We start from the raw sequence: 24,056 nt of genomic DNA, 5'->3' as shown, positions 1-24,056 counted from the left end.
AAACAAACAAAAAACCACTTGTACACTGTTTCATCTTTTGAGAGATCCTGGTGTCATACACAACTTCCTGACTGAAAATAATTTTACATCTAAATCTGGTTGGAGTACATGTATACACACACACACACACACACATATATATATATATCTATATCTATATATATAGATATAGATATATATATATCTATAGATAGATAGATATAGATATATATATATCTATAGATAGATAGATATAGATAGATCTATCTATCTATAGATAGATAGATATAGATCTATCTATAGATAGATAGATCTATCTATAGATAGATAGATATAGATAGATCTATCTATCTATAGATAGATCGATAGATAGATAGATCTATCTATAGATAGATCTATCTAGATCTATATCGATCAATATCGATATAGATGTATCTATATATAGATATATATATATATAGATCTATCCGAGTATATAGATCTATATCTATAGATCTATATATCTATAGATATATATATATATCTATAGATATATATATCTATAGATATATATATCTATAGATATATATATCTATAGATATATATATCTATAGATATATATATATCTATAGATATATATTTGTCTATGGTATTTGTCTGTGGTTGTCATCGCTCTCATACTAAAATAAGGATTATTTTGTCTATAACAAATTTATTCAGATAAGGTGAATGGACATTTTTAGTTCCTCTTTTATTCAGAAGATGTGCCACTCACAAGATAGTGGACTACTGTTTATACATCTTTAAGAAGCCAGTGCAGGAGTCTATTCTAGTTCTGTGTGTGCTTTTCCCAGACATGAACAGCTCAGGCCTAACCAACCTTCAATAGTATTTTAAATAAACTAGTTAATTCCAAACCATTACATTTCTGGAAAGATGACCAAGACTGCAATTCTAATGTTTCCCTTAATACCCCTAAATTCTCATATATATCATATGATCTTTATAAATAAGGTAAACTCAAAAAATGACAATGAAAAACATTAAAGTGTCGAATGAGCATCAAGTAACAAGACAATGCTTTTAGGTATGGGCGATGCCTGCTGAAGTGTTTCAGGTTGAGCGGGTTTTCAGATTAGAGTCTGAGGAACGGCTGGAGGAAAAAGAAAGGAAATATTCTCGAGCAAACTGGTAGATGTTGTCCGGTTTCATAATTAGCAAGTCCTGCATAAATTCGGAGAGGAGGGCTCGGATCTCTGGCTGCTCCCTTAGGTATGAAGCATGTTCTGCCTTCAGTTTGTCCTGCCACAATGAGATACAGGCACACAATTAATACTCTGATGTTTACATTTTTGGGAAGGATTTTGGTATTTAGCTTAACTGGCTTTGAATAAGTAGAAAATAAGCTTTTTTTTTTAACAACATTACTGGTCACCTTTCTTTCCAGGTACTGCGAGTGCAACTGCATGTCTTCTTCCCACACTAGGGAGACTTTCTCAGGACCTGACACAGATATAAAAATAAACACCTTTGATTCCTCCGTTATTATTTCCCCTCTTTTTTGGGCTAATTTAGGGTCTGGGTAAATTTGCCCCTTAGCCAAATCGTACCCATATTTCATATCCATACTTTTTGTCCTTTCCTACTTCAATTTTATACCTGTAAGTAAACATTTTGTACCCATTGTATTGTTTTTTACAGTACCCATGTACTGAAAAAACAAAAATAGAAGAAATCTGTAAGGGGCACTACAGCACTACATTTCTCTTGTTAGTCATTAATTATTAGATAAATATTCATGAATATGCTCAAATCTGAATGAAATTTAGCTGTATATTATTTCTAAGAACTCTATATTACAGCTCATTTCGATTGAACAGCTGAATTCAGATAAATATTAGACATTTTGACAAAGCAAAATAACTGATAGGCCTCTTGCCGAGAGATCATTACTTTCAGAGACACATAGCCACATGTCCTTACAGAAAACTGAGCACATCATGGAAAGTTATTTTATATTATTAACTGACAAAGCAGGCAAAAAAACAACCTGTGGAGGACGGCTCATTCATGTGATGGAAAAAGCTGTGTACAAAATCAGCAAATATACAGCAGAACAGAATGACCAGCATTTGGATGTTTTACCTTTGTCTGTCTTTGCAGGCTGCTGCAGAAGCTTCATTGTGACTGGAGACCCCACCTGTTTTCTGCTGGCCAGGCGACTCATGAAAGAAAACATTTCCAATCAACTAAAACCTCAAGTATACAGTTTCACAAGTGGATTTTTTATGGGGTAAGAACGCTGTCAAAAACAATGTGTATGTAAAGATGGAAATGTGTGCATATTAGTCAATAGTTGTGCATAAGTAAAATCCAAAAGAGGTATTGTATATTTTCTCTATAAGAATACAAAATAAAATGTTACAGCTTCAAGAAATTACAAACACAAAGTTCAAGTTTACAGTTATGGTTTATTCTTTATGAATACAATATGCTATAACAGTTTGTGAATACGATTTATTGTCTATGAGAATACGAATTTACATCAAGGACTTGGTGTCACGTGATCTCAGGCTGGTTAGTGGAGCACAGAGTTAGTCGATTCGCGTTGCGCATGCGTTGTCACACTCCTCACAGTCAGTAAACGTAGTGCCGGAATGGGAGGTAATTCAGTCTAAATGGAATATTAGGAACAGAGGGAAGATAGGGGGCAAATCAAAAGTATTATAAATAAAGCATTGTTCTTATTTTTATTAAATACAAAACTAAAACATAGAATATAGCGGGTGGAGTTATACAATGATGTACGGTGGCGGTATGCACCTCTGAATTTGTTGCGAACCGCCAGCAGTAGAAGAAGAAGCAGCAGCACTATCGCCAAGATGATGGACCAAGAAAATACGGTACAAAGCCAGGTAATGTTAAAAAGTTTGTACATGTCTTAATGTCGTTAATATATGCTCTTGGTCCGTCATCTTGGCCCTACTGCTGCTGCTTCTTCTTCTTCTGCTGGCGGTTCGCAACAAATTCAGAGGTGCATACTGCCACCTACTGTACATCATTGTTTAACTCCACCCGCTATATTCTATGTTTTAGTTTTGTATTTAATGAAAATAAGAACAATGCTTTATTTATAATACTTTTGATTTGCCCCCTATCTTCCCTCTGTTCCTAATATTCCTTTTAGACTGAATTATCTCCCATTCCGGCACTACGTTTACTGGCGGTGAGGAGTGTGACAGCGCATGCGCAGCGAATCAACTAACTCTGTGCTCCACTAACCAGCCTGAGATCACGTGACACCAAGTCCTTGATGTAAATTCGTATTCTCAAAGAAAATAAATCATATTCACAAGCTGTTATAGCATATTGTATTCATAAAGAATAAACCATAACTGTAAACTTGAACTTTGTGTTTGTAATTTCTTGAAGCTGTCACATTTTATTTTGTATTCTTATAGAGAAAATATACCTCTTTTGGATTTTACTTATGTACAACTATTGACTAATATGCACATGCACATATTTCATTCTTTACATACACATTGTTTTTGACCCCATAATTTTTAAGATTAGTTTTTACATGCACAACCCATCCTGACCCTAGCATTACTCATCTCTGTGGAACCAGGCCAGCATATGACAGTGTTCATCAAGATAAATGTATGTGATTCATGCATGCAGGAAACACATCTAACATCAAAATTATTTTGTAGGACCTCCACGCATAAAAAACTTCATTTCTTATTTATAAACTTTCTCATGATCAGATGAAACCAAATCTTCCATTTCACTTATGTTTTATTTAAATTCAGGTCAAAAATCCTGGCCCAAATATCCTAGTTTACACACCTCAGGTTTGTGAGACTGACGGCATGAAAGTTCCACAGAGAAAGAAGTGGCTGGCAATGATGACAGTGAGAAAATTCAAACCCAAACATTCAATCACCTAAAACATGCATGTCTGACTTCTGCAGCATTTATATTATTTGGACTGTGTAGGACAATTGTTTTTCCAGGTTCAGGAATTCCCCCTATTTAAAGGCAACTGATTCCTCATTTAACAATCCCTAACAAATCAGGGTTCATAGTTAAATCCAGGTTCATCCAATATTTAAATAATACATTTTGTGTTCAAAAGTGGGGTGACATTTCTCATATCCTTTATTTTATTCTCTTTAGTTTCCATTTTTTTTAATTGCTTAGGTAGGAAATTTAAAATGAAAGAAATTGTATCTAATAATGTAAAAACTAAATAAGTGTTAAAGTTTTACCCAGAGCAATATCGACCCAATAACAACATTTGTAGTCCTAAGGGGTTGTAAAACTATGGGACCAATGTGTACCCTCAGGTTGTCCTGATGTAGAAAACCCAACATTGACTTCCATGTAATCAACATGAAGAGGAGAAGCTAAAAAGATGTCTGTATGAAGACATCTACTGATGTCTAAATGTGGTTAACATGTCATTAGGGTTGATCAAATGGCCTAAAAATAAAAAGACATGAACTCCCTGATCAGAAACAACTATATGCATTTTATTTTGTCTATGTCACTCAGGGTTTAGAGGGCAGCAGATGGTTGTATTTACTAAAATGAGGCAACAAGCAGGGGAAAAAGCCACAGTCATGAGCTTACCCATCATCCAGGAAGTAGCACTGCCAGGTGGAGGAGCTGGCCTTCACAGAACCAACCATCCTTTGCACCCCAAATACCTCACCACAAACCTCTATCCGCTTCACGCCCAGCTCACTCTGATTGTGCACCAAAACACAAAAAAAAAACATCCCAGCTTACACAAATATGCCAGTGTTGTCCTGGAGCATTCTCACCACTGCAGTTACTTACAAAAGTGGTCTGATTTATATGTAAACATTGGTCTAAGATGATAAAGATCATGTTCTCTGGGACCTTCTTCCTCAGAGCCATCAGGCGCATCAACAGCAGGCTGGATCCCTCAGTGACCAGGCCTCTCAGGGCAGACATGGGATAGGATACACACTCCTTGGTCATTTCCTTTACACACATCCAGTCACACACAGAAAAACCATACAGCCAAAGGTAACAGCACAACAGGAGGTATGTTATCTGTCTGATGTAAAAATTATCTAAAAATAGACATTTTAACACCTTTTAAAAGGCTTTCAAAACTATTCATAACACTTGGCCTGGTTCACATTATCATATGCTAAAACCACAAACTAAAGCAGAAGGAAAATGACACATGGTTTTAATTTTTTTTATTTTCCAAATGAGAATCTGAAAAGTAGGATGTGCATTTGTATTTAGCTCCTTAGACAATACTTTGCAGAACCATCCTTCGCTGCACCGACAGCTGCAGGAGACGCCATCTAAAAGTCCTACGATATGTCTCTACCAGATCTACACATCTAGACATTTTTTCTCCACATTTTTCTTTATAAAATAGCTGAAGCTCAGTCAGAGTGGAAGGACAATCTGAAAACAGCAAATCTATTGCCACAGATTCTCCAGTGGATTTAGGTCTTGACTTTGACTGAACCATTCTAGCACAAACATGCTTTCATCTAAACCATCCCACTGTATCTCTGGTTGTTTTCTACTGGAAGTTGAACCCCAGTCAAAAATCTTTTGCAGTCTCTCTGATAGATCTGCATTTAGTGTATTCCTATTAGTTTTAAGAAGCTTCGCAATGCCTCCTGAAAAAACCCCAAAAAGAATCTCCACAGCATGATGCTGCCATCACCATGGTTTAGTGAAGGGATGGTGCGTTCAGGGACATGTGCTATGTTAATTTTCCTCCACAAATAGCATTTTCGGTAGTGGCCAAAAAGTTTTTTTTTGGTCCCATCTGACGAGAGCAACCTCTTACAGGTGTTTCTGTGCAGTGTTACCATGTCCGCTTATTATAAGCGATTTTGGGCTTGTTTTTCTCTAAAGTCGCGGGTTGCTGTTTTTTTTTTTTTTACCTTAAGTTGCTTTTTTTGGCCTTGGCTTCTTTTCGAGTGAAACCCCTTGATTATCTCTGAGCTCCCCACACCGAAGCAAAACACGAGTGGAAGTTAGTTTGTCCGTTGCACGCCTCCGTTTCCTGTTTTACCGTGCCCGCCCAAGTTGACTTGGCACACCCCAAACACACTAACCCTAGAGCCCAGAGTGAAAGGGAAACGAGTGACACGACAGCTTGAGAAGGAGTATGTGGAGAAAATATGGGGAAAAAATATAATTAAGAGCGGGAGAAAGAGTGCATTGAAAGACTGGATCCGACGTCAGATAGGAGATGTCCTGAAGACATTCTGCCGATTACATATGCAAAATGCACTTTTCTTTTGATCAGAGTTTAAAAGTATAAGTTATTCAAAGAATGTAAGTTATTCATAATATGTATGGTAAAAGTCTTTAGCATACTTTTACTGTTGCTTATGTATAATGACATAATAAATGTATACATTTATGCAGTTTACAAGCGGCCTCTGTTTTACACTGTGTGTTGGGTTGTTTTCATAGAGCTAGTTGCTTGTTTCTCTCGCGGGATCTGGCGACACTGCTTCTGTGTCCTCTATATGGGTTGTAGTAAACTGCAAACTAGACTTCTTATGACTTTCTTTCACCAATAGCTTTCTTATTGACAGTTCCCCATAAAGGCTGGGTTTGTGGAGTCCACGAATGATAGCTGTCAAGTAAACAGATTCCGTACCATACATTAAATGTTGTGGTTGTAACAAGACCACATGTGAAAAGGTTTGGCCGTATGAATACCTTTGGAAGGCACTAAAAATGTGGCAAGCGATATTGTGCATTTTCACCTCTCCCACTGTGGTGCATTTATTGATCATCATCTGCCTGTCGTGCTGCACCATGTGACATCTCTTTTCAACACTGTGATTGTCAAGCTGGAGACGAAACAAACCATTAAAATATTTAACTATCAAATCAACAGTTGGATTATATGTCACTTCAAAATGCTGATCAGACATCAGTTAAAATGAGGTGATGTTTAAAGGGCTCACCTTGATATACTCATGGTAGTCTTCCTCCAGGACCTCCAAGTCAACAGTTAGGTAGGCTTATAGTCAAAGTAGCAGAAGAGGTGATAAGCACCAAAGCACACCTGGAACCATCAGTGATCATCTTGATTGATCTCACCTGTCACTGTTGTTCCACAGGGGGAGCCGTCGATAGCTCCGTGGCTCTGGGCATGCAGCAGCAGGCAGGGCTGCAGGACTCTGCGGGTAAACTCCACAGACACGCTGAACTCTCCCAGGACTCTGCCCCCATCAGACATCGGCACCAGAGACTCTGGAAACACACACCTCTGCAGCTCCTCTGGCTCTGGCAGAACACACAAGCCACAGCTGACACCACCAAACACTTCCAAGCTCTGTTTTTCCTGTTATTAATCAAATAAACCAAAACATTTTTCAAACTGGACACGCTGTGTTCAACCTTCGCTGTGGAAGACATTACGGTCATCTCACCAATGGAGGCCATGAAAGCGACAGCCTCGTCGGAGGCTTTCAGATCTTCGTCACGTTTGGACTCTTCGGTGACTGTTGGCGCACCGGCAGTTTTTCCCTCGTCCATCATTAATTTCTCTCTGTTTCTCCAGCGGTTTTACAAACTCTTTACGAACAGCGGCTGTATTGCGTCGCTTTCATCAGTTTCTCTTCGAGGACTAACGAATTCAGGTTGTCATGGTAACGACGCTCTAATACCTTAGAGGCGGCTGTCAGCGCGCAGCCGCATTTGGATCCGATAATGCATTCTGTGACACTTTGCGCTCGTTTTGTCTGAAAGCGTAAACTGTATACAGCTGAAATTAGAAGTCCACATAAACTAAATAGAAAATCATTTTTTTCTCACAGAAATTTAGACTAACTGTATTAGGTCAGAATTATTTCTCTTTGCTAAAATCCCAAATAATAAGCCTAAGAACTTTGTAGAGAATTAAACAAAAGGTTTTTGGCTTTAATTTTAGAGTTATTTTTGCACATTTTGCACCAAAACACGATACACATAACCAGTGGCGTGCACAGACATTTTCGGGGGCAGGTGCTCAAGTGGAAAAAAAGGGCACCTTGTGCGGCACATGAAGCTGTCTGTTGCCTTTGTAGTGTGAGATTTATTACAGGCACAATATGAACATAATTTATATGACATTCACCCGGCACCTGGTGGCGGCCATAGAAGACATAGCGGGTAAAGGTCTAAAATTGATTGGCCTGTTCTGTTTAGATAAAATGGAGGCAGGTGAAGTTTTAACTTTTTCATCTGAACTTTAGGAAGCAGGTATATTAGTTTTGTTTGTTTCCTGGATGGTTAGCCGGCCTGTCGGCAGGACAGGGCTCAATCTGACGGTGAAGGGGAGGAGAGAAGAGGTAAACTGGACCAGCGCAGGTCCAACTCTCCGCTCTGCACGCAGGCCGTCTCCGTTGAGACACACAAGTAAAGTAATTTTAAAAAAATCTCGAAATTCTTTCACATTTTTCTGCGAAATAAAAATTATTTTGGTCATTCTAACTGATCGAAACTATGAAACAATTAGTCGGATTTAATATAGGTGAGAACAAAAGGCACTTATTGTTGCACTTATCATGCAACAATGGATTTAATACAAGTATATCTATTTCATGTTAACTTAAATCCATACGTGTTGGCAGATAATGCACATGGACATGTGTATTATTATGTATATGTTAAAATAAATATTTACCTGTTGGGTAACTCTGCTGTATACTAGTGTTTGATATTTGGAGCAGTATGTGTCTATTAAGTGTGGACAGACAGTAGATAAAAATGAAACCTGACACATACCAGCACTGACCCCACCTTTGGTTTTATTCAGCAATTACAATTTGGTAGAGAACAAAATGGTGCCCACCACCCAGTCCCCCAGTGGGCCCACCACCTGCAGGGGGAACCGTGAGGGACCGGTGCAAAGAGGATTGGGTGGCGGACAAAGGTGGAGACCTCAGCGGCCCGATCCCCGGATGCTTAGGCTGGCTCTAGGGACGTGGAATGTCACCTCGCTGGGGGGGAAGGAGCCTGAGCTTGTGCGGGAGGCCGAGAGATATCGACTAGAAATAGTCGTGCTCGCCTCCACGCACAGCGTGGGCTCTGGAACCCATCTCCTTGAGAGGGGTTGGACTCTGTTCTACTCTGGAGTGGCCCACGGGGAGAGGCGGCGGGCTGGTGTGGGTTTGCTTGTTGCCCCCCAGCTCAGCCGTCTCGTGTTGGGGTTTACCCCAGTGGATGAGAGGGTCGTATCCCTGCGCCTTCGGGTTGGGGAGAGGTCTCTGACTATCATTTCAGCCTACGGGCCGAGTGGCAGTGCAGAGTACCCGGCCTTCTTGGCGTCCCTGGCGGGGGTGCTGGATAGTGCCCCCCCGGGGACTCCATTATTCTGCTGGGGGACTTCAACGCCCATGTGGGGAACGACAGTGACACCTGGAGAGGCGTGATCGGGAGGAATGGCCTCCCCGATCTGAATCCGAGTGGTGTTTTGTTATTGGACTTCTGTGCTAGTCACGGATTGTCCATAACGAACACCATGTTCAAACATAAGGGTGTCCATCAGTGGACTTGGCACCTGGACACCCTAGGCAGGAGGTCGATGATCGACTTTGTTGTCGTATCATCAGACCTTCGGCCGCATGTTTTGGATACTCGGGTGAAGAGAGGGGCTGAGCTGTCCACTGATCATCTCCTGGTGGTGAGTTGGATCTGCTGGAGGAGGAGAAAGCCGGACAGACTTGGCAGGCCCAAGCGCTTAGTGAGGGTCTGCTTGGAATGCCTGGCAGAGCCCTCGGCCAGGGATGTATTCAACTCCCACCTCCGGGAGAGCTTCGACCAGATCCCGGGGGATGTTGGAGACATAGAGTCCGAGTGGACCATGTTCTCCGCATCTATTGTCGATGCTGCTGCCCGTAGCTGTGGCCGTAAGGTCTGCGGTTCCTGTCGCGGCGGCAATTCCAGAACCCGGTGGTGGTCACCGGCAGTAAGGGATGCTGTTAAGCTGAAGAAGGAGTCCTATCGGCTGTGGTTGGCTTGTGGTACTCCTGATTCGGCTGACGGGTACCGTGAGGCCAAGCGTGCTGCGGCCCGGGCTGTGGCAGAGGCAAAAACTCGGGCCTGGGAGGAGTTCGGTGAGGGCATGGAGAAGGACTACCGGTTGGCCTCGAAGCGATTCTGGCAAACCGTCCGTCGCCTCAGGAGGGGGAAGCAGTGCTTCGCCAACACTGTTTATAGTGGGGGCGGGAGACTGCTGACCTTGACTGAGGACATTATCGGGTGGTGGAAGGAGTACTTCGAGGATCTCCTCAATCCTGCCATCACGCATTCCGTGGTGGAAACAGAGGTTGGGGACTCTGGGTTGGACTCTTTCATCACCCAGACTGAAGTCACCGAGGTGGTTAAAAAGCTCCGCGGTGGCAAGGCTTCGGGGGTGGATGAGATCCGCCCTGAGTACCTCAAGTCTCTGGATGTTGTAGGGCTGTCATGGTTGACACGTCTCTTCAACATTGCGTGGCAGTCGGGGACAGTGCCTCTGGACTGGCAGACTGGGGTGGTGGTCCCCCTTCATAAGAAGGGGGACCGGAGGGTGTGTTCCAACTACAGGGGGATCACACTCCTCAGCCTCCCTGGTAAGGCTTACGCCCGGGTATTGGAGAGGAGAGTCCGACCGATAGTTGAACCTCGGCTTCAGGAGGAGCAGTGTGGTTTTCGTCCCGGCCGTGGAACACTGGACCAGCTCTATACCCTCTACAGGGTGCTCGAGGGTTCATGGGAGTTTGCCCAACCGGTTCACATGTGTTTTGTGGAACTGGAGAAGGCATTCGACTGTGTCCCTCGTGATGCCCTGTGGGGGGTGCTCCAGGAGTATGGAATCGGGGGCCCTTTACTAGGGGCCATCCGGTCCCTGTACGAGCGGAGCAGGAGTTTGGTCCGCATTGCCGGCACTAAGTCGGACCTGTTCCCAGTGCATGTCGGACTCCGGCAGGGCTGCCCTTTGTCATCGGTCCTGTTCATAACTTTTATGGACAGGATTTCTAGACGCAGCCAAGGGCCAGAGGAGGTCTGGTTTGGGGACCAGTGGATTTCGTCTCTTCTTTTTGCAGATGACATGGTCCTGCTGGCCCCCTCTAGCCAAGACCTACAGCATGCGCTGTGGCGGTTCGCAGCCGAGTGTGAAGCGGCTGGGATGAGGATCAGCTCCTCCAAGTCAGAGGCCATGGTACTCGACCAGAAAAGGGTGGCTTGTCCTCTTCAGGTTGGAGGGGAGTTCCTGCCTCAAGTGGAGGAGTTTAAGTATCTCGGGGTCTTGTTCACGAGTGAGGGAAGAATGGAGCGGGAGATCGACAGACGGATCGGTGCGGCTGCCACAGTAATGGAGGCGCTGTGCCGGTCCGTTGTGGTGAAGAGAGAGCTGAGCCGAAAAGCAAAGCTCTCAATTTACTGGTCGGTCTACGTTCCTACCCTCACCTATGGCCATGAACTTTGGGTCATGACCGAAAGAACGAGATCCCGGATACAAGCAGCTGAAATGAGCTTCCTCCGTAGGGTGGCCGGGCACTCCCTTAGAGATAGGGTGAGGAGCTCGGCCATCCGGGAGGGGCTTGGAGTAGAGCCACTGCTCCTCCACATCAAGAGGAGCCCGTTGAGGTGGCTCGGGCATCTATTTAGGATGCATCCTGGACGCCTTCCTCGGGAGGTGTTCCAGGCACGTCCCACCAGGAGGAGGCCCAGGGGACGGCCCAGGACACGCTGGAGGGACTATGTCTCTCGGCTGGCCTGGGAACGCCTTGGGCTCCCCCTGGAGGAACTGGATTAGGTGTCTGGAGAGAGGGACATCTGGGCGTCTCTGTTGAGTCTGCTGCCCCCGCGACCCGGTCCCGGATAAGCGGAAGACGACGAGTACGAGTACAAAATGGTGCCACTTAATGTAAAATTAGATTTCAGAAAGTACAGCATAAAAGGAAAACGAGAAGGAATATTTTTGGCAAATGTTTTCCAGAGATAAAGAACGTCCTAAAGGCCAGCCCTTTTTGCAGGAGTTGTGGTGCTCTACGGGGAATGTGGCGACAGCACGAGTTTCTTCCTCAGAGTGAACCTCACTTCAGGTGCCTGCTTTATTTTACCAAGACAAATGGAGCCCTCTTTCTGACCAACTTGGTCATTTACATGGAGCAGGATGGAAGTTATGTCTTCTCCCCTGAAATTAGATGTGTAAAAGGGAAAAAAACACAACACTGTCACCACATAGACAAAAAAGCCAACATCAAACAACAGAGTGCACTGATTATACTGTTAGAATTACACAAGAGGAAACATTGGAAATTAGATTCATCAGACATCTCATAACTAGATGTCATTAAATGCTTTAAGTACCTGGGACAGTGCTCTTTCAGCTGCTCACACACAGATTGGACAAACCAGCTTCCTTCTATACAGTGTCTTAAGGCTGCATGATCTTCAACGGTGGCCAAAGCAACAAGAACATCTGCTTCCTCAGGAATGCTGGTTAAACTATCCTCCTCCACATCTTTCAGCAACACCCCTTGCTGTATTTTGGTTCCTTGGCAGGCCTGGATGAGGAACATTTTGGGTTTGCCAGTGAGGGGTGACTCTTTAGTGGCCTTAAAATATCTTGTAATATCTTTAATGACAAGAGGCTGTGAGTCAATCCCCAAAACTGCACCCAGTGAGCCATGGCTCAGAATGCAACAGACAAATGCATCACCATGCTCAAGGATCTGCTGGGGAGCAGTGAAACAGCTGCCAGACCATTCCTGAAGGCTCAAGTTCTGCGGCTGGACGTCACCAGGAAGAGAAGCAAAGCACTGCAGTGTCTCTTTCATCTGGTCCCTGGTTTGGTCTTTACACATCAGCACTCTGAAGCCCAGCCAGCTGAACACCTTCGCCAGGCTATCTGCAGGATTGTTTTCAAAAGAGAAGAGTTACAGCGAATATCAGACAAAATATATGTTGAAAACCAAAACAGAAAAAATAACATACCGGCATCTTTGTTTGTCCCCCTTCTCGGATCCCTGCCAATGAATTTCTCGTTGTTTATGATCAGGCAGAGACCAACAGGCTGACTTTTTAGTTCATAAAGCTCCTCCTAAAACAGAGGAGACCATGTGACACTTACAACTCAATACACAGCAAAAAATATATACAGTATATATTTTATGATGGGTTCAGGGTCCTTACACATTTCCCTTTTGAAAATTCCCATCTCAAAAGTTCAAATACCACACTGAATATATGAATTTATAAATGTCAATATCGCGACAAAGTTAAATATTGGATTCTCATGGAGTCACTCCCCACACCATAAACAGCTAATTAACTCAAAACACCTGCAAAGGTTTTCTGAGCCTCTAAGCGGTCTCTCAGTCTGGGTTAGTAGGCTACACAATCACGGGGAACACTGCTGACTGGATTCATGTCCAGCACTGACACCCTTCACAAGGAGGGCAGACCACAAAGAGTCCTTGCTATAGAAGCTAGCTTATGACAGAGTGCTGTATCCAAGCATATTAATGTAAAGTTGAGTAGAAGGAAAAAGTATGGTGGGAAAACGCCAATTAACTGAATGCATAGCAAATGGGTCAGAATAAACACATGGGGCAAAGTCACTGAAGGAAGAAACAGTAAATATAACAAACACTAGACAAAGAAAAACTTATGTAGTGATAGTATGTATTTCACTTTTTTAAACAGAATTACTGAAATATATAAACTTCTCAGTGATATTTCAATTTACTGAGAATCACCTGTATGTTGAGAAAACAACAGCTCACGTTAGTTCTTGTAACAAGTTACATTATTCTATTATCTTGAGATATTGAGAAATCAGGCATGTTTTGTAGTAATAACTATTTAATAATCCCCTAATCTTAAAATGTAAACATTTGAATTCTTCAGATAATGAGTTAATACATTGATTTAACCCATATATCATGCCACAATGCTTCCAACTTATTCAAGCTACAAAACATCCTTAATAGACTGATTTATTACTGCTACAGATTACCTCTGACTGTAAGGACTGGAGCAGTTGCCACTCACTAAAATGCAAGAACTCCAAACTTTTTTCCATGTTTTTTTTGTTATCTAAAAGTAAAAACCAGGTTTGTTTCCTGGAAATTTTAAGAAAAGGCCCGTAAAAATAAATCAGTCTTTACGCTGTTCTTAGCATCTGTTACATTTAATCAGTCTGAAAATTAGTCCACTTCTTAATTTACTTTAAGCACACCACACCGGATTTTTTTAATCCTGAAAAATGAAACAGGGGATACATTTTTTCCCCATACTCAATATTAGATTTTCCAATGTATCTAGACTTGGTAAAACCATGCAAGCATATTCCATATTTTCCATACTTTTTAAGAGTAGGAATCCTGTGTAGTACAATGTAATGAAGGGGACGTCCAGACTTATAAGGAAGTGAATTAATATTTTACAAGAAATTACTCTTGAGTTACCTGAATAAATATATTTAAACCTATATTATGTTTTTTAATAAAGTCTGCATGTTCATGGCACACTGCTGTTTCCATACAAGGACCTCACCTTCTTCTGCCTTTTACTCTCTGGCACCATGTCACCTGAGTGAAAGTAAAACAAACAGAAATGAAACCTGTTTCCTCGATTTGTAACAGTACACAAATGCTACAATTCAATCTGACTTTGATTACCACAATAAGGTGCGGTAACTCTGACTGGCTCGGTCACAACTCTGATGTCCCTGAGCTGTATGTTCTTCAGGTCAGGATAGGTTCCAGTGACTTCATCCGTTTGCAGCAGATCCAGGAAATGTTGGCAGGTTTCTTCACCTTTATTCATCATCTTGTCTACAAGCTCTACCACGTGGCCCTCCACATCTTCTTTGTTGATGTTCTTCAGATTGTTGTACTCCCTTGAAGTTATCAGCTCCTTCTCCTGTACTTTGTTGAGGATAAATCTGTAGTCTCCACATAAAACCTCCTGGATTTTTGTTTTATTACGCTTCAGGGTCTCTTTGGCCGACATACTGCGCTAGAACAGATCAATATTACTACCTGTATGTACTCAGTTATACTCAACTTCAACAGTAAAACTCCAAATACCTTAATGCTTAATGCTCTTCCTTCGTCCTGAGTGCGTTGAAGCAGTATACTCTCCTTTTTAAAACATAATTGTTAAGAACAAAATCCCGCCCTTTCAAGGAAATGATTATTTCCCGCTACCTAAAGAAGCAAGTCGTTTGAAAAAGGTCTTTAACCAAAGTGCGGTCGTTGCTGCCCCCTCGTGGTAGAAACGAAAAGCGCAACAAAGATAATTTGGTTATTTCGCCACAGGGGCCAGAGTTATGAAGTCTAACGACGAATACCGAACTTCATAATTTATGGGCGTGGTTTAATAACCAGACAGAAGTTTTAACTCACCGTTCTGCTTCATAGTGGTAAGTAGTATAAAGCATGAGTACGAAGTAGAAGATGTAATATACTGCGAAAAGTCCCTCTTACGTGATGGCTCATTTATTTAGATGCCCTCCATCTTGTGAGGAGTTGTTAGTAATTTGACACGCGTTGTTGTCAATGTAAAAAATGTCCGATCCATCGGTGGTCTTTGTTGCCACCTAACTGTTGCCTTCCTTCTCAGAGGTGCCTAACCTGGGTGGAGGAAAAGTCTAGGTGGCCAAAGGTATGTTTTTTTGGTTGAAAGTAAAGTTTTTTTCTTTAGATGTCAAGGTCCCAGCGTCTGGAGGAAAGGCAGAGAGAGACAAACCAAGCTGCTTGAGGTCCAACATCCAGTGATGATTTGGGAAGCCATGAAGCTATGTTTTCCTCAATCCAAAGTCAGCGCAGCTGTCTTACCACAAGGTTTTAAAGCACTCCATGTTTCCCTGTGCTGACAAGCTTCATGGAGATGTTGATTTTATCTTCCAACAAGACTTGGAACCTGCCAAGTGTGACTGGAAAAGCGCTATCTAAATTCAGTCCATTTACCATTAGGGTCTGTGGTGAAGTGTCAAGAGGCAGGAGAGCGAGCTGAGAGTTGTCATTAAAACAGTCTGGATTCCCTGAACACCTCAGCAGAGTCCCAGGCCGATGATCTTCATGCATGAATGACGCAGTTATTCATGCAAAAGGAGCCCCCAGCAACATTAGAATGAAATTTTGTACACTAAAAATTATTTTTATATTGGTCTAATGTAATATTTGAGTTTTCTGAGAAAGGGTTTTCATTAACTTTAATTCTTTATAATAAAAATACAATTCATTGTAAAGCAAATGTTATGTATTTTTTACATTTAGGAGCATTTTCCATAAACATATTATGTTTAAAGCAGTAAAACTCTGTGTAGGGTGCTGAGATATGTGTGGCATTCACACAAAGAACAGAGTGATGAAAAGCCGTCTTGGCTTCCTGATGCTTTGTACAGTAGGTGACGTCATAGTTTATTTCCCCAAAATCGTCTCGTTGGTCTCTTGGCAGAGAGAGAATCACATTCAGCGGCAGCGTGGAGAGCCAGAAGAAGGTAACGACGCCTTGTTAACTTTTTCCAATGGTTTTATGATAGCATAGCAGACAGAATGTTCTGTTTGAGCGTTCACTCCTAAGATATGAGCTGATATGTACAGTGAGAAGTCACAGCTGTGTCCATTTATTAGAGTAGTAGCTGTGTGTAAACAAAGGTTGGATAACTCTGTCAATCAATGGGGCTGAAAACTGTTTCTGAAACTTTGAAGGTATCATATTGGATTAGTACAGAAATTAGGAAAGCAGTTTCTTTAAATCAGCTTGTACCTTCTCTGAGGAGACTTACAAGAAATCAGCACGTCTTTGAAAGAAGTTAAAAAGGGGAAGTGTAAAAAGCCAGGAAATCACCCACAGTAAACTCATACAATAGTCTCTTTATTGCATGCGGTCCAACCACTGGGGTCTGCTTCAAAAACTGAGGCTGAAACTTATGTCTGTGTGGATAAAATCATATTTTCACTTATTCACAGTAAGGTGAGAGTGCCTAATATCAGCAAGGACTCCTTAACCACCAAATATGATAAATCCAATGATGTGAATCTGATGTCTGTGTATGTATGTACATTTTAGACCCATTATGAAGCCGTCTCCTGGTCTCCCCGTACTCTGGATCAGTTTCCTGGTGATGTGGATCTCACTGGGCGGTGGGTGTCTTCACACCACACACTGCTCCAACACATCCACAGTAAAATAAACAAAAACAAGCAGAATAATGAAGCAGCTGTCTGCTTATCAGGGCGGTGGTTGCTTTTTCTTTTTAGACAATATTCCTGGGAATCCCTCAGATTTGAGGATTATACACAAAGCTGAAGAGTTTAGGATGGTGCACTGATGCTTTCGTTTTTAAAGCTCTGTACAGCAGTGATGCTCAAACTGAGCTACATATTGTGAAATGTGAACCAGATGATGAACGTTCTTCAATGAGATGTTTGTTTTCGCTCATGTTCTGGTTTTATGTTTTCTTATACCGGAGACAGAGGGCAACACTTCAGATGACTGTACTTTTTCTTCTGGAGATGTGAGCATAAAAATATTCTTACAGATTCTTAAAACTGTTAATAAGTTATGTATTAGCTTAAAATCAAGTTTTAGTTTCCCCTAACTCGCCTCTTAATTCCATCCACATACAGAACATGACAGAGTTTAATGAATGTAAAGAAATGCCTGAGAACACAGAAGCCGTCATCTGTGTCCTGTACCCAACAAACATGCTCAACTGTTCCTGGTCATTCCACACCTTGGAGAAGGATGCTCAGCTGTCTGTTTCCGTCAGGTAATCTCAGTTTGTTTTCTGTGCTTTTGCAATATAATTCACAAACACATCTTACTTTTAGGACATTTAAAAACAAGAAATGCAAGAAAATCTTAAAAAAATGTATATATGGATAACTTTCTTTTTGTTTCTTTGCAGGGTTTCTGAGAATGAAGACTTGGTTGATTCTCGAAACCAAGACTCGGCGCAGAGAGTTGGGTTCATATCCTGGATGCTCCATGATGACGAGAATAAGTCTGTAGACGTCACTTTTAACGTGACCCTGCGTGACGCCTGGATATGCTGCACCGCATCATATCCAGCTGATTTATTGAGTAAATCTCAAAGACTTACACTGTTCTTGTTGAGTAGCTGAAGTTGGTAACACACAGAGATTATATACTAGATATGCACTGCTGTCAGCAGATCAAGACACGCAGAATATCTCTTGTGTGAACCATTTTTAACCATTTTAAAAACATTAAAATGTTAGGGCAACATTGGAACGGATTAGATCAAAGCTTATTTATCTGTTAGAATGGCCCAGTCAAAGTACAGATCTAAATCAAATTCAGAATCTGCGGATAGACTGAAAAATAACTGTCCCCAGACACTCCCCAATCCAATCTTATTGAACTTGAACCAGTTTGGGAATAAAGAATACGCATGTTTTTCACTCTAAATGTGCAAAGCTGGTAGCGACATGTCCCAAATTACTTTTGTGAATTTTATTTGTAAAAGATTTGAAAATTATCTGCCATTTACCTTCCACTTAACAATTATGCACTACTTTGTGTTGGTCTAGCACAAAATCTATCGAAAGGTTCAAGGTCTTTGAGTACTTTTACAAAGTACAGTAATTATTAGGCCCTAATAAAGTCCTTCGTGATGTACAGCAAAATGCTAATTAGTTATTCTCCCTTTACTGTTCATGTGTCACTCAGCTCCTCTCATGGCAGAGTCAATTCACTCAGGATCGTTTAAGTGCAGATAATGCCTGCAGATGGTTGTTTGGGCCAAAGTGTTAAGTTATTTAAGTAGGTTAAAATGGTAATTGCTGAAAATACAGGGCATGAATGACCTAAAATAGGTAAGATAATAAGATGATGTTGACGCAATAACGACTCCAAAGTCATCAGTGTTTGATCTCTGGTTAACCATGGATACATTTTAAAACATTAAGGAAGTCCATCTTTGGGCTGATAACGTGTTTAGATTTCAGTCAAGAGATGTAAAAGTAAAAGTCCTATCCATCAACCCTCACTTCAACATTTAAAAAAAAAAGGAAAACACCTATGGTATATTACACATACACCTATGCTAAATATTTAGGGTTAATAATAACTCCACAACTAACTGCTCTAAGAAAAACACCCACAATTTTACTCTAAGGCTGAAGGTAAAGTCCCAAAGGTAAAAATAGCTTTTCATTGTTTTTTCTAGCCGGAAACAAAAGTTGTGTCCAAAGGAAATGAGCAGGTGAAACTGATAATAGTGTAGCCTGCTTGATCTTAACAGTGTGTGCAGCAGGTGATTCCAATGCTGACTTTATTAACGCCCCAGGGCATAATGTCAAAGGTCAGAAGTAACTTGGGGTTTAGAACATTAAAGCTTTCTTCTTGTGTCCCTCTGTTGGTGAAGCAACCTGCTCTTCTTAAAAAAATCCAGCTTTGAAAAAGTACAACCAGTGTTGTTATGCATGCTTAAATATTCAATCAAACAGTCAGAATGCATTCATTAGTTACTTAAGCTTTGATTTAGTCACATTTAGTTTAGTCTTTAGTAAGATTAAGACTGAAGTTACTTTAATTATGAAAACATCTGAGTGCTGCAATAATATATTTTTGTCTGCTTTAATTAAATTTATACCCTTGGCAGATTTAGATTTAAAGTAATATTGAGGTTACATGTTTCTTCTGACTGGCACGTTTTGGAGTGGCCTAGCCAAAGTCCAGGCTTGAAACTGAAACTTGGAGCTCATCACCAAGTATGAATCCTCAAAATACCAGGAAACATGCAAGCAGCTGGTCAGCATTTAGAAGAAGGGTTTGATGAAGCCTGTAACGACCTTTTCATCAGTTACTGAGAATTGAGGTTATTTTAATACAATTTTTAACGCAATTTGAAAAATAAATATGTACATGAAAACAGATAAATAACGGTTTATATTTTTTTTTCTGTTCTCTGTTGACATTCTTTTGCTAGAAACAGTATTGTTGTTTGAATAAGTTTGGGCTTAACTGTAACATGGGGTCATTTGGGTTTCGCCACAGAGATCCTGCCTCCTCCAGCAAATATTACTGCATCGATTCAGCATGGCAGACTTCATGTAAAATGGGATGCGCCGAGTGAAAACTTTGGCCTGCATTGTTTTGATTACCAGCTGCACACGGGTGACCAGGTATGTCTTTCTTGCTGTGTGTGTGAATGTAAATTAAACACCAGTTATGGTATTTTTCAGCCTGAATTAACCCACTAAAAGAAAAAAAACACAATCTTTTCAAAACAGAAAAAGCTAAAAAACTTCACGAATATGCTGCAATACGTAGAGCCAAATGGCGTTCAAGCTTCCACCTACAGGGTAAGGATGAGGAGCAGAATATCGCCCAATTGCCTCGGATGCACTCAGTGGAGCGAGTGGAGTCCCACAGTCAGTGAGTGCAAATTGGTTTTCTTAGACTCGAAGATTTGATCAGTGACTTGTTCCTGTGTTTATTCTGACTTGTTTGCACCTTAAAGCTAAAGTACAGATACTTCCTCAGTAAAATAATCCCTCTCCATGTGCATGTGTGTGTACGTAGCGATGGAGCAGCCATCAATCAGACTCGATCTTCTTGTGGTTGCTGGGATTTCACTTGGAATACCCATGATCCTCCTGGCTGTGCTGCTACTACTGCGCCATCAGAGGTAGCGTGTTCCTTGTTGACAAGATGGAGCTGATGACCAATCATAGCCATTTTTTTAAACATCCCCTTGTTGCTCAGCTGCTTCCAAGCTGACACGTCAAGTCAGTCATATCTTGTAAATGCAGAACTGGCCTGTGACGGGGAAAAAAAGGACAAACGTGACCTTTATGTTTGCAGATGTTGTGATGTTTCTTTCAAAGAAAGAAGTGCAGAAAGGGGTGTAAGTAGTGTCTTTTCATGTGAAAAGCCACAGGCCTGCATATTTATCAAAGTTCAATTCAAAAGGTAATGAATGCATGAACTAATAAAGAAAACATGGGCGTTTTCTTTTAAATTCTTGTCAACTTTCTGTTTGAAAACAAAGTTAAGATGACTATAAAATGTGGATTAAAAATCTTCCTTATTACTTACATTTTGTCTCTCAGGTTGGTTAAAGTTCTGTTTCCTCCAATTCCTCACCCCCCTGCGAAGTACAAACATTTCCTGGAAAAAAACGAACCACTCAACGTAAGCCCATCCATACGCTACACACACATGCACTTCTACAGTGCCCTGCAGAAGTTTTCACCTTGAACTTTTCCAAATTTTGCATGAACACAAACATAAATGTATAGACCATGTTGTAATGCCAACTAAGAAGTACATAATGGTGTTGTCAAAGTAAAAGGAGACCAGGTCTTTACAATTATTACAAAAATGCAGATCTGCAAAGTGCATTTGTATTCATCCCTTCAGAGTCAATTATAGCTGGAAGTCTGTTAGGGTGTTGGTCTACCTGCTTTGCATATGACAATGTTTTTCACAAGTAATTTTGAAGTCTTGCCACAGATTCTCTATTAAACGTAGGTCTGAGTCATTCTGACACATAATATTCTAATAATCTAAACCACTCCATTGCAGCTCAGGCTGTGTGTTTAGGTTGGTTGATGAACCTCCAACCCAGTCTCACGTTTTGCAGTCTTTATAGATTTTCTTCCACTAAAGTCCTGTTTTTATTCACATGCATTTTCCCATCAACGCTGACCAGCTTCTCTGACACTGCTGAAGAAAAGCATCCTCACAGTGATGTGAATCGTTAGTTTTCCTTCACACTAAGAATTATATATATATATATATATATATACAAAAATATTTAGTTTAGGACTTATCTGAGGCCTTGAAAAAACAGCTGCATTTATACTGTGATCAAAATGTCCACAGATGTACATTTAAATATTTGACTTTTGAAGGCAATTGGTCGCCCTCAGCTATATTTATGGGTGGCAGATTAAAGGGGGCAGAATACAAATGCACACCACACTTTTCAAAAGTTTATTTGAATGTAATTATAGGAACTGTCTGTGATTTTCCTTTGATTTCCTTTATGAAATGCACTTTATATCTTTGGCCCCAATGTAACCATTAGTGTTTGCCTACAGATGGTTCTAATGTTTTATTTTTTTCTTCTTGTGTTTGCAGTTCTTCCATCCTGTTCCAACAACTAAGCCTGAGGAAGAAATCATTGAGGTGGAGGACGCAGGGCAAAATCCTGGAACAACCAATTAAAAACAATTCATCATACGAGCATGTATTCACTGCCATTTATTTGGTATCATACTTACATTTATGCGACAGCGCACATGTAGCGGGTGCATTTAGAAATCCCAGTTTTACTCTGAGGAGCCAATAGGTCCCAAAAAATATCAGGTATTAATATTTTTAATAGAATCTGGGAAAAACAATTGCTAATTTCGGACCAAAATAATGATTCCCCTGCTGAAAATCTGAAATGTTTTTCTATATTAGTGGTAAATTGTCCAAAATGTTAAAAGAAACTGGACCCATAGTGGACAGAAGGAGAAGTGTAAATCTGAAACCCTTATAATCAGGAAGCTAGTCCTGAAGGTCTCTAAAAAAAAAACCAAAACATTCTTAAAGAATTGCTGGCCAGGGGCCATTTAAAAAAAGATAACAAGCAGAAATGACAGATCATCTGAAATAAGCAAGAACCTGTGACTGAACCTGATCATCACAGTTCTTATGTGTTAATGAATTAAATTTATAACATTTTGGTTTAATCTTGTCAACATACAGAGGCTATCACTATAACAGGGATTGTTTAAAATCATTTGTAAAATATGGCGGAGGCTTTGTCATAGTTTGGTGAAGGTATTGAAAGATTTTAATCAGACAAACCAATAGAAAGAAGGAGCAGACATTTAGCACCTTCAAATAGTCTGATTAACACTAGGTTATTTCTGTGTCTGAAGTTTATTTAAATATGAGTGCAGTAAAGACATACCTTCTATTAAGACATAGAATAAAAACATCATCAGTGCCTATTAATGTTGAATCAATACAGACTGTAATGGCAAATTAAACTGAATCAACTAAACACTGACCTGGAATTGAACAAACTTATCTATCAGATTTTTTTTTTATGTTTGCACATGTTTTAAATGTTTCATTGTTTGTTTTTCCTTGCAGAATCTGTAGAAACTAGGGGTTGTTAGGACTTTTGCACATGTGTACTAAACTAACATTGTTGTACAGGGATTGGTCTGATCTTCCACAAAACGTATACGCTTCATAATGTCTAATAAAGTTTTTTTGAGTTTTCTCATATGTTATTTTGGAATTTATTTAAACTATATGGTTTATTCTGCCTTTCATTAAAAAAAAAAATTATCCAAAAACCTGCAAGTAAAAAAACTAGATGTGACAGCTCTTTAGTACTCCTTTGCTTCCTATCACACCCCTTTTTCACCAACACGGTTCGGAGCTTGTTCGGATTCCTGAACGTGAATGAAAAGAGGTTCCAGAGCACAAACACTACGTTAACCAGACACCACTCGATAACATTAAGTATTCCACACCCCGGTTTGACAGTTATTTGGTGAGATGTGCTGCAGGCTTATTTGGGACAAAGATCTGTTCATTCCTCTGTCAGATGGTCTGCACACTGCTTTCCTAATATATTGCCATTTAAAGTTTCCACCAATTGCTTTGAACACCTGGGAATAAATATTACAGTGGACCAAGGGTCCTTTTTAAAAATAACTATCTGGATCTGACTAACAAACATAAAGTAATGGTAGATAACTCCTCCCTCTCCCACTAATATAGTCAAGTTAATATAGTCAAGATGATAATCCTTCCTAAACTTCTGTATCTTTTCCAAAAACATAACTCTTAAACATAATAGATTCTGTTATTTTACCCTTTGGGTTGGTAAACACTTTGAAAAAAAATTGAACTTGACTGCTCTGTTTGATAATCAGGATCAATTGATACATGTATGTAACTGATTTGGGATCTGTCTGTATGACTGGTCTGAATAGTCTTCAGACGATGTGTTTTGAATTGACGCTCTATAAATAAACTGAATTGAACTGGATTGCAGTGTAGTTTTATCTTGAGTGTATGTCAAAGATACTCTGGCTTCATTCATC

The 24,056-nt window shown here is 40.6% G+C and overlaps 3 protein-coding genes across 10 annotated transcripts; 1 reads left to right on the top strand and 2 right to left on the bottom strand.

Moving 5' to 3' along the window:
* Positions 1–690: 690 nt before the first annotated feature.
* LOC124869549 (ciliogenesis associated TTC17 interacting protein) lies at positions 691–7,807 on the bottom strand. 3 transcript variants are annotated; one of them, XM_047367466.1, is made up of 9 exons: positions 7,416–7,807; positions 7,084–7,269; positions 6,948–7,003; positions 6,744–6,830; positions 4,870–4,974; positions 4,597–4,712; positions 2,104–2,180; positions 1,394–1,461; positions 691–1,260 (listed from the first exon to the last, which is right to left on the bottom strand). In XM_047367466.1, exons 1-9 carry the CDS (start codon positions 7,522–7,524, stop codon positions 1,072–1,074), a joined length of 993 nt encoding a protein of 330 aa, XP_047223422.1. In that variant the 5' UTR covers positions 7,525–7,807; the 3' UTR covers positions 691–1,071. The 3 variants fall into 3 exon arrangements, with proteins under 3 accessions (XP_047223422.1, XP_047223421.1, XP_047223423.1); XM_047367465.1 differs by having other exon boundaries at positions 4,807–4,974; positions 7,416–7,774; XM_047367467.1 differs by having other exon boundaries at positions 4,807–4,974; positions 7,084–7,327; positions 7,416–7,551.
* A 3,935-nt stretch (positions 7,808–11,742) lies between these two features.
* LOC124869876 (caspase-8-like) lies at positions 11,743–15,180 on the bottom strand. 2 transcript variants are annotated; one of them, XM_047368079.1, is made up of 6 exons: positions 15,051–15,180; positions 14,640–14,974; positions 14,515–14,549; positions 12,952–13,057; positions 12,325–12,865; positions 11,743–12,148 (listed from the first exon to the last, which is right to left on the bottom strand). In XM_047368079.1, the coding sequence occupies exons 2-6, from the start codon at positions 14,971–14,973 to the stop codon at positions 12,001–12,003; spliced, it is 1,164 nt and encodes a 387-aa protein (XP_047224035.1). In that variant the 5' UTR covers position 14,974; positions 15,051–15,180; the 3' UTR covers positions 11,743–12,000. The 2 variants fall into 2 exon arrangements, with proteins under 2 accessions (XP_047224035.1, XP_047224036.1); XM_047368080.1 differs by having other exon boundaries at positions 14,640–14,979; positions 15,051–15,136.
* Positions 15,181–15,253: 73 nt separating this feature from the next.
* On the top strand, positions 15,254–23,229 carry LOC124869877. 5 transcript variants are annotated; one of them, XM_047368081.1, is made up of 12 exons: positions 15,254–15,385; positions 15,667–15,806; positions 16,423–16,465; positions 17,038–17,111; positions 17,445–17,485; positions 17,598–17,740; positions 17,879–18,054; positions 19,993–20,120; positions 20,229–20,373; positions 20,521–20,626; positions 21,051–21,132; positions 22,084–23,229. In XM_047368081.1, exons 2-12 carry the CDS (start codon positions 15,740–15,742, stop codon positions 22,168–22,170), a joined length of 1,092 nt encoding a protein of 363 aa, XP_047224037.1. In that variant the 5' UTR covers positions 15,254–15,385; positions 15,667–15,739; the 3' UTR covers positions 22,171–23,229. The 5 variants fall into 5 exon arrangements, with proteins under 5 accessions (XP_047224037.1, XP_047224040.1, XP_047224039.1 ...); XM_047368083.1 differs by lacking the exon at positions 15,667–15,806 and adding an exon at positions 15,586–15,627 and having other exon boundaries at positions 15,358–15,385; XM_047368084.1 differs by lacking the exon at positions 15,667–15,806 and having other exon boundaries at positions 15,306–15,385.
* The last annotated feature ends 827 nt before the right edge of the window (positions 23,230–24,056 follow it).

This window comes from Girardinichthys multiradiatus, chromosome 6, assembly GCF_021462225.1.
Source record: "Girardinichthys multiradiatus isolate DD_20200921_A chromosome 6, DD_fGirMul_XY1, whole genome shotgun sequence".
Taxonomy (NCBI): domain Eukaryota; kingdom Metazoa; phylum Chordata; class Actinopteri; order Cyprinodontiformes; family Goodeidae; genus Girardinichthys; species Girardinichthys multiradiatus.
The sequence above is the reverse complement of the archived record's forward strand: the minus strand, read 5'-3'. Positions and strand labels throughout refer to the sequence as shown.

Excerpts from the sequence above, each read along its gene's own strand:
- LOC124869549 (XM_047367465.1), bottom strand. The coding sequence starts at position 7,524 with ATGATGGACGAGGGAAAAACTGCCGGTGCGCCAACAGTCACCGAAGAG. Across the intron at positions 2,181-4,596 it reads TGCTACTTCCTGGATGATGG|TCGCCTGGCCAGCAGAAAAC; the intron begins GTAAGCTCATGA and ends TTCTTTCATGAG. Across the intron at positions 1,261-1,393 it reads CGCAGTACCTGGAAAGAAAG|GACAAACTGAAGGCAGAACA; the intron begins GTGACCAGTAAT and ends TCATTGTGGCAG.
- LOC124869876 (XM_047368079.1), bottom strand. The coding sequence starts at position 14,973 with ATGTCGGCCAAAGAGACCCTGAAGCGTAATAAAACAAAAATCCAGGAG. Across the intron at positions 12,866-12,951 it reads GGGGACAAACAAAGATGCCG|ATAGCCTGGCGAAGGTGTTC; the intron begins GTATGTTATTTT and ends ACAATCCTGCAG. Across the intron at positions 12,149-12,324 it reads CTGAAAGAGCACTGTCCCAG|GGGAGAAGACATAACTTCCA; the intron begins GTACTTAAAGCA and ends ATCTAATTTCAG.
- LOC124869877 (XM_047368081.1), top strand. The coding sequence starts at position 15,740 with ATGATTTGGGAAGCCATGAAGCTATGTTTTCCTCAATCCAAAGTCAGC. Across the intron at positions 17,741-17,878 it reads CAGCTGTCTGTTTCCGTCAG|GGTTTCTGAGAATGAAGACT; the intron begins GTAATCTCAGTT and ends GTTTCTTTGCAG. Across the intron at positions 21,133-22,083 it reads AAAAAAACGAACCACTCAAC|TTCTTCCATCCTGTTCCAAC; the intron begins GTAAGCCCATCC and ends TTGTGTTTGCAG.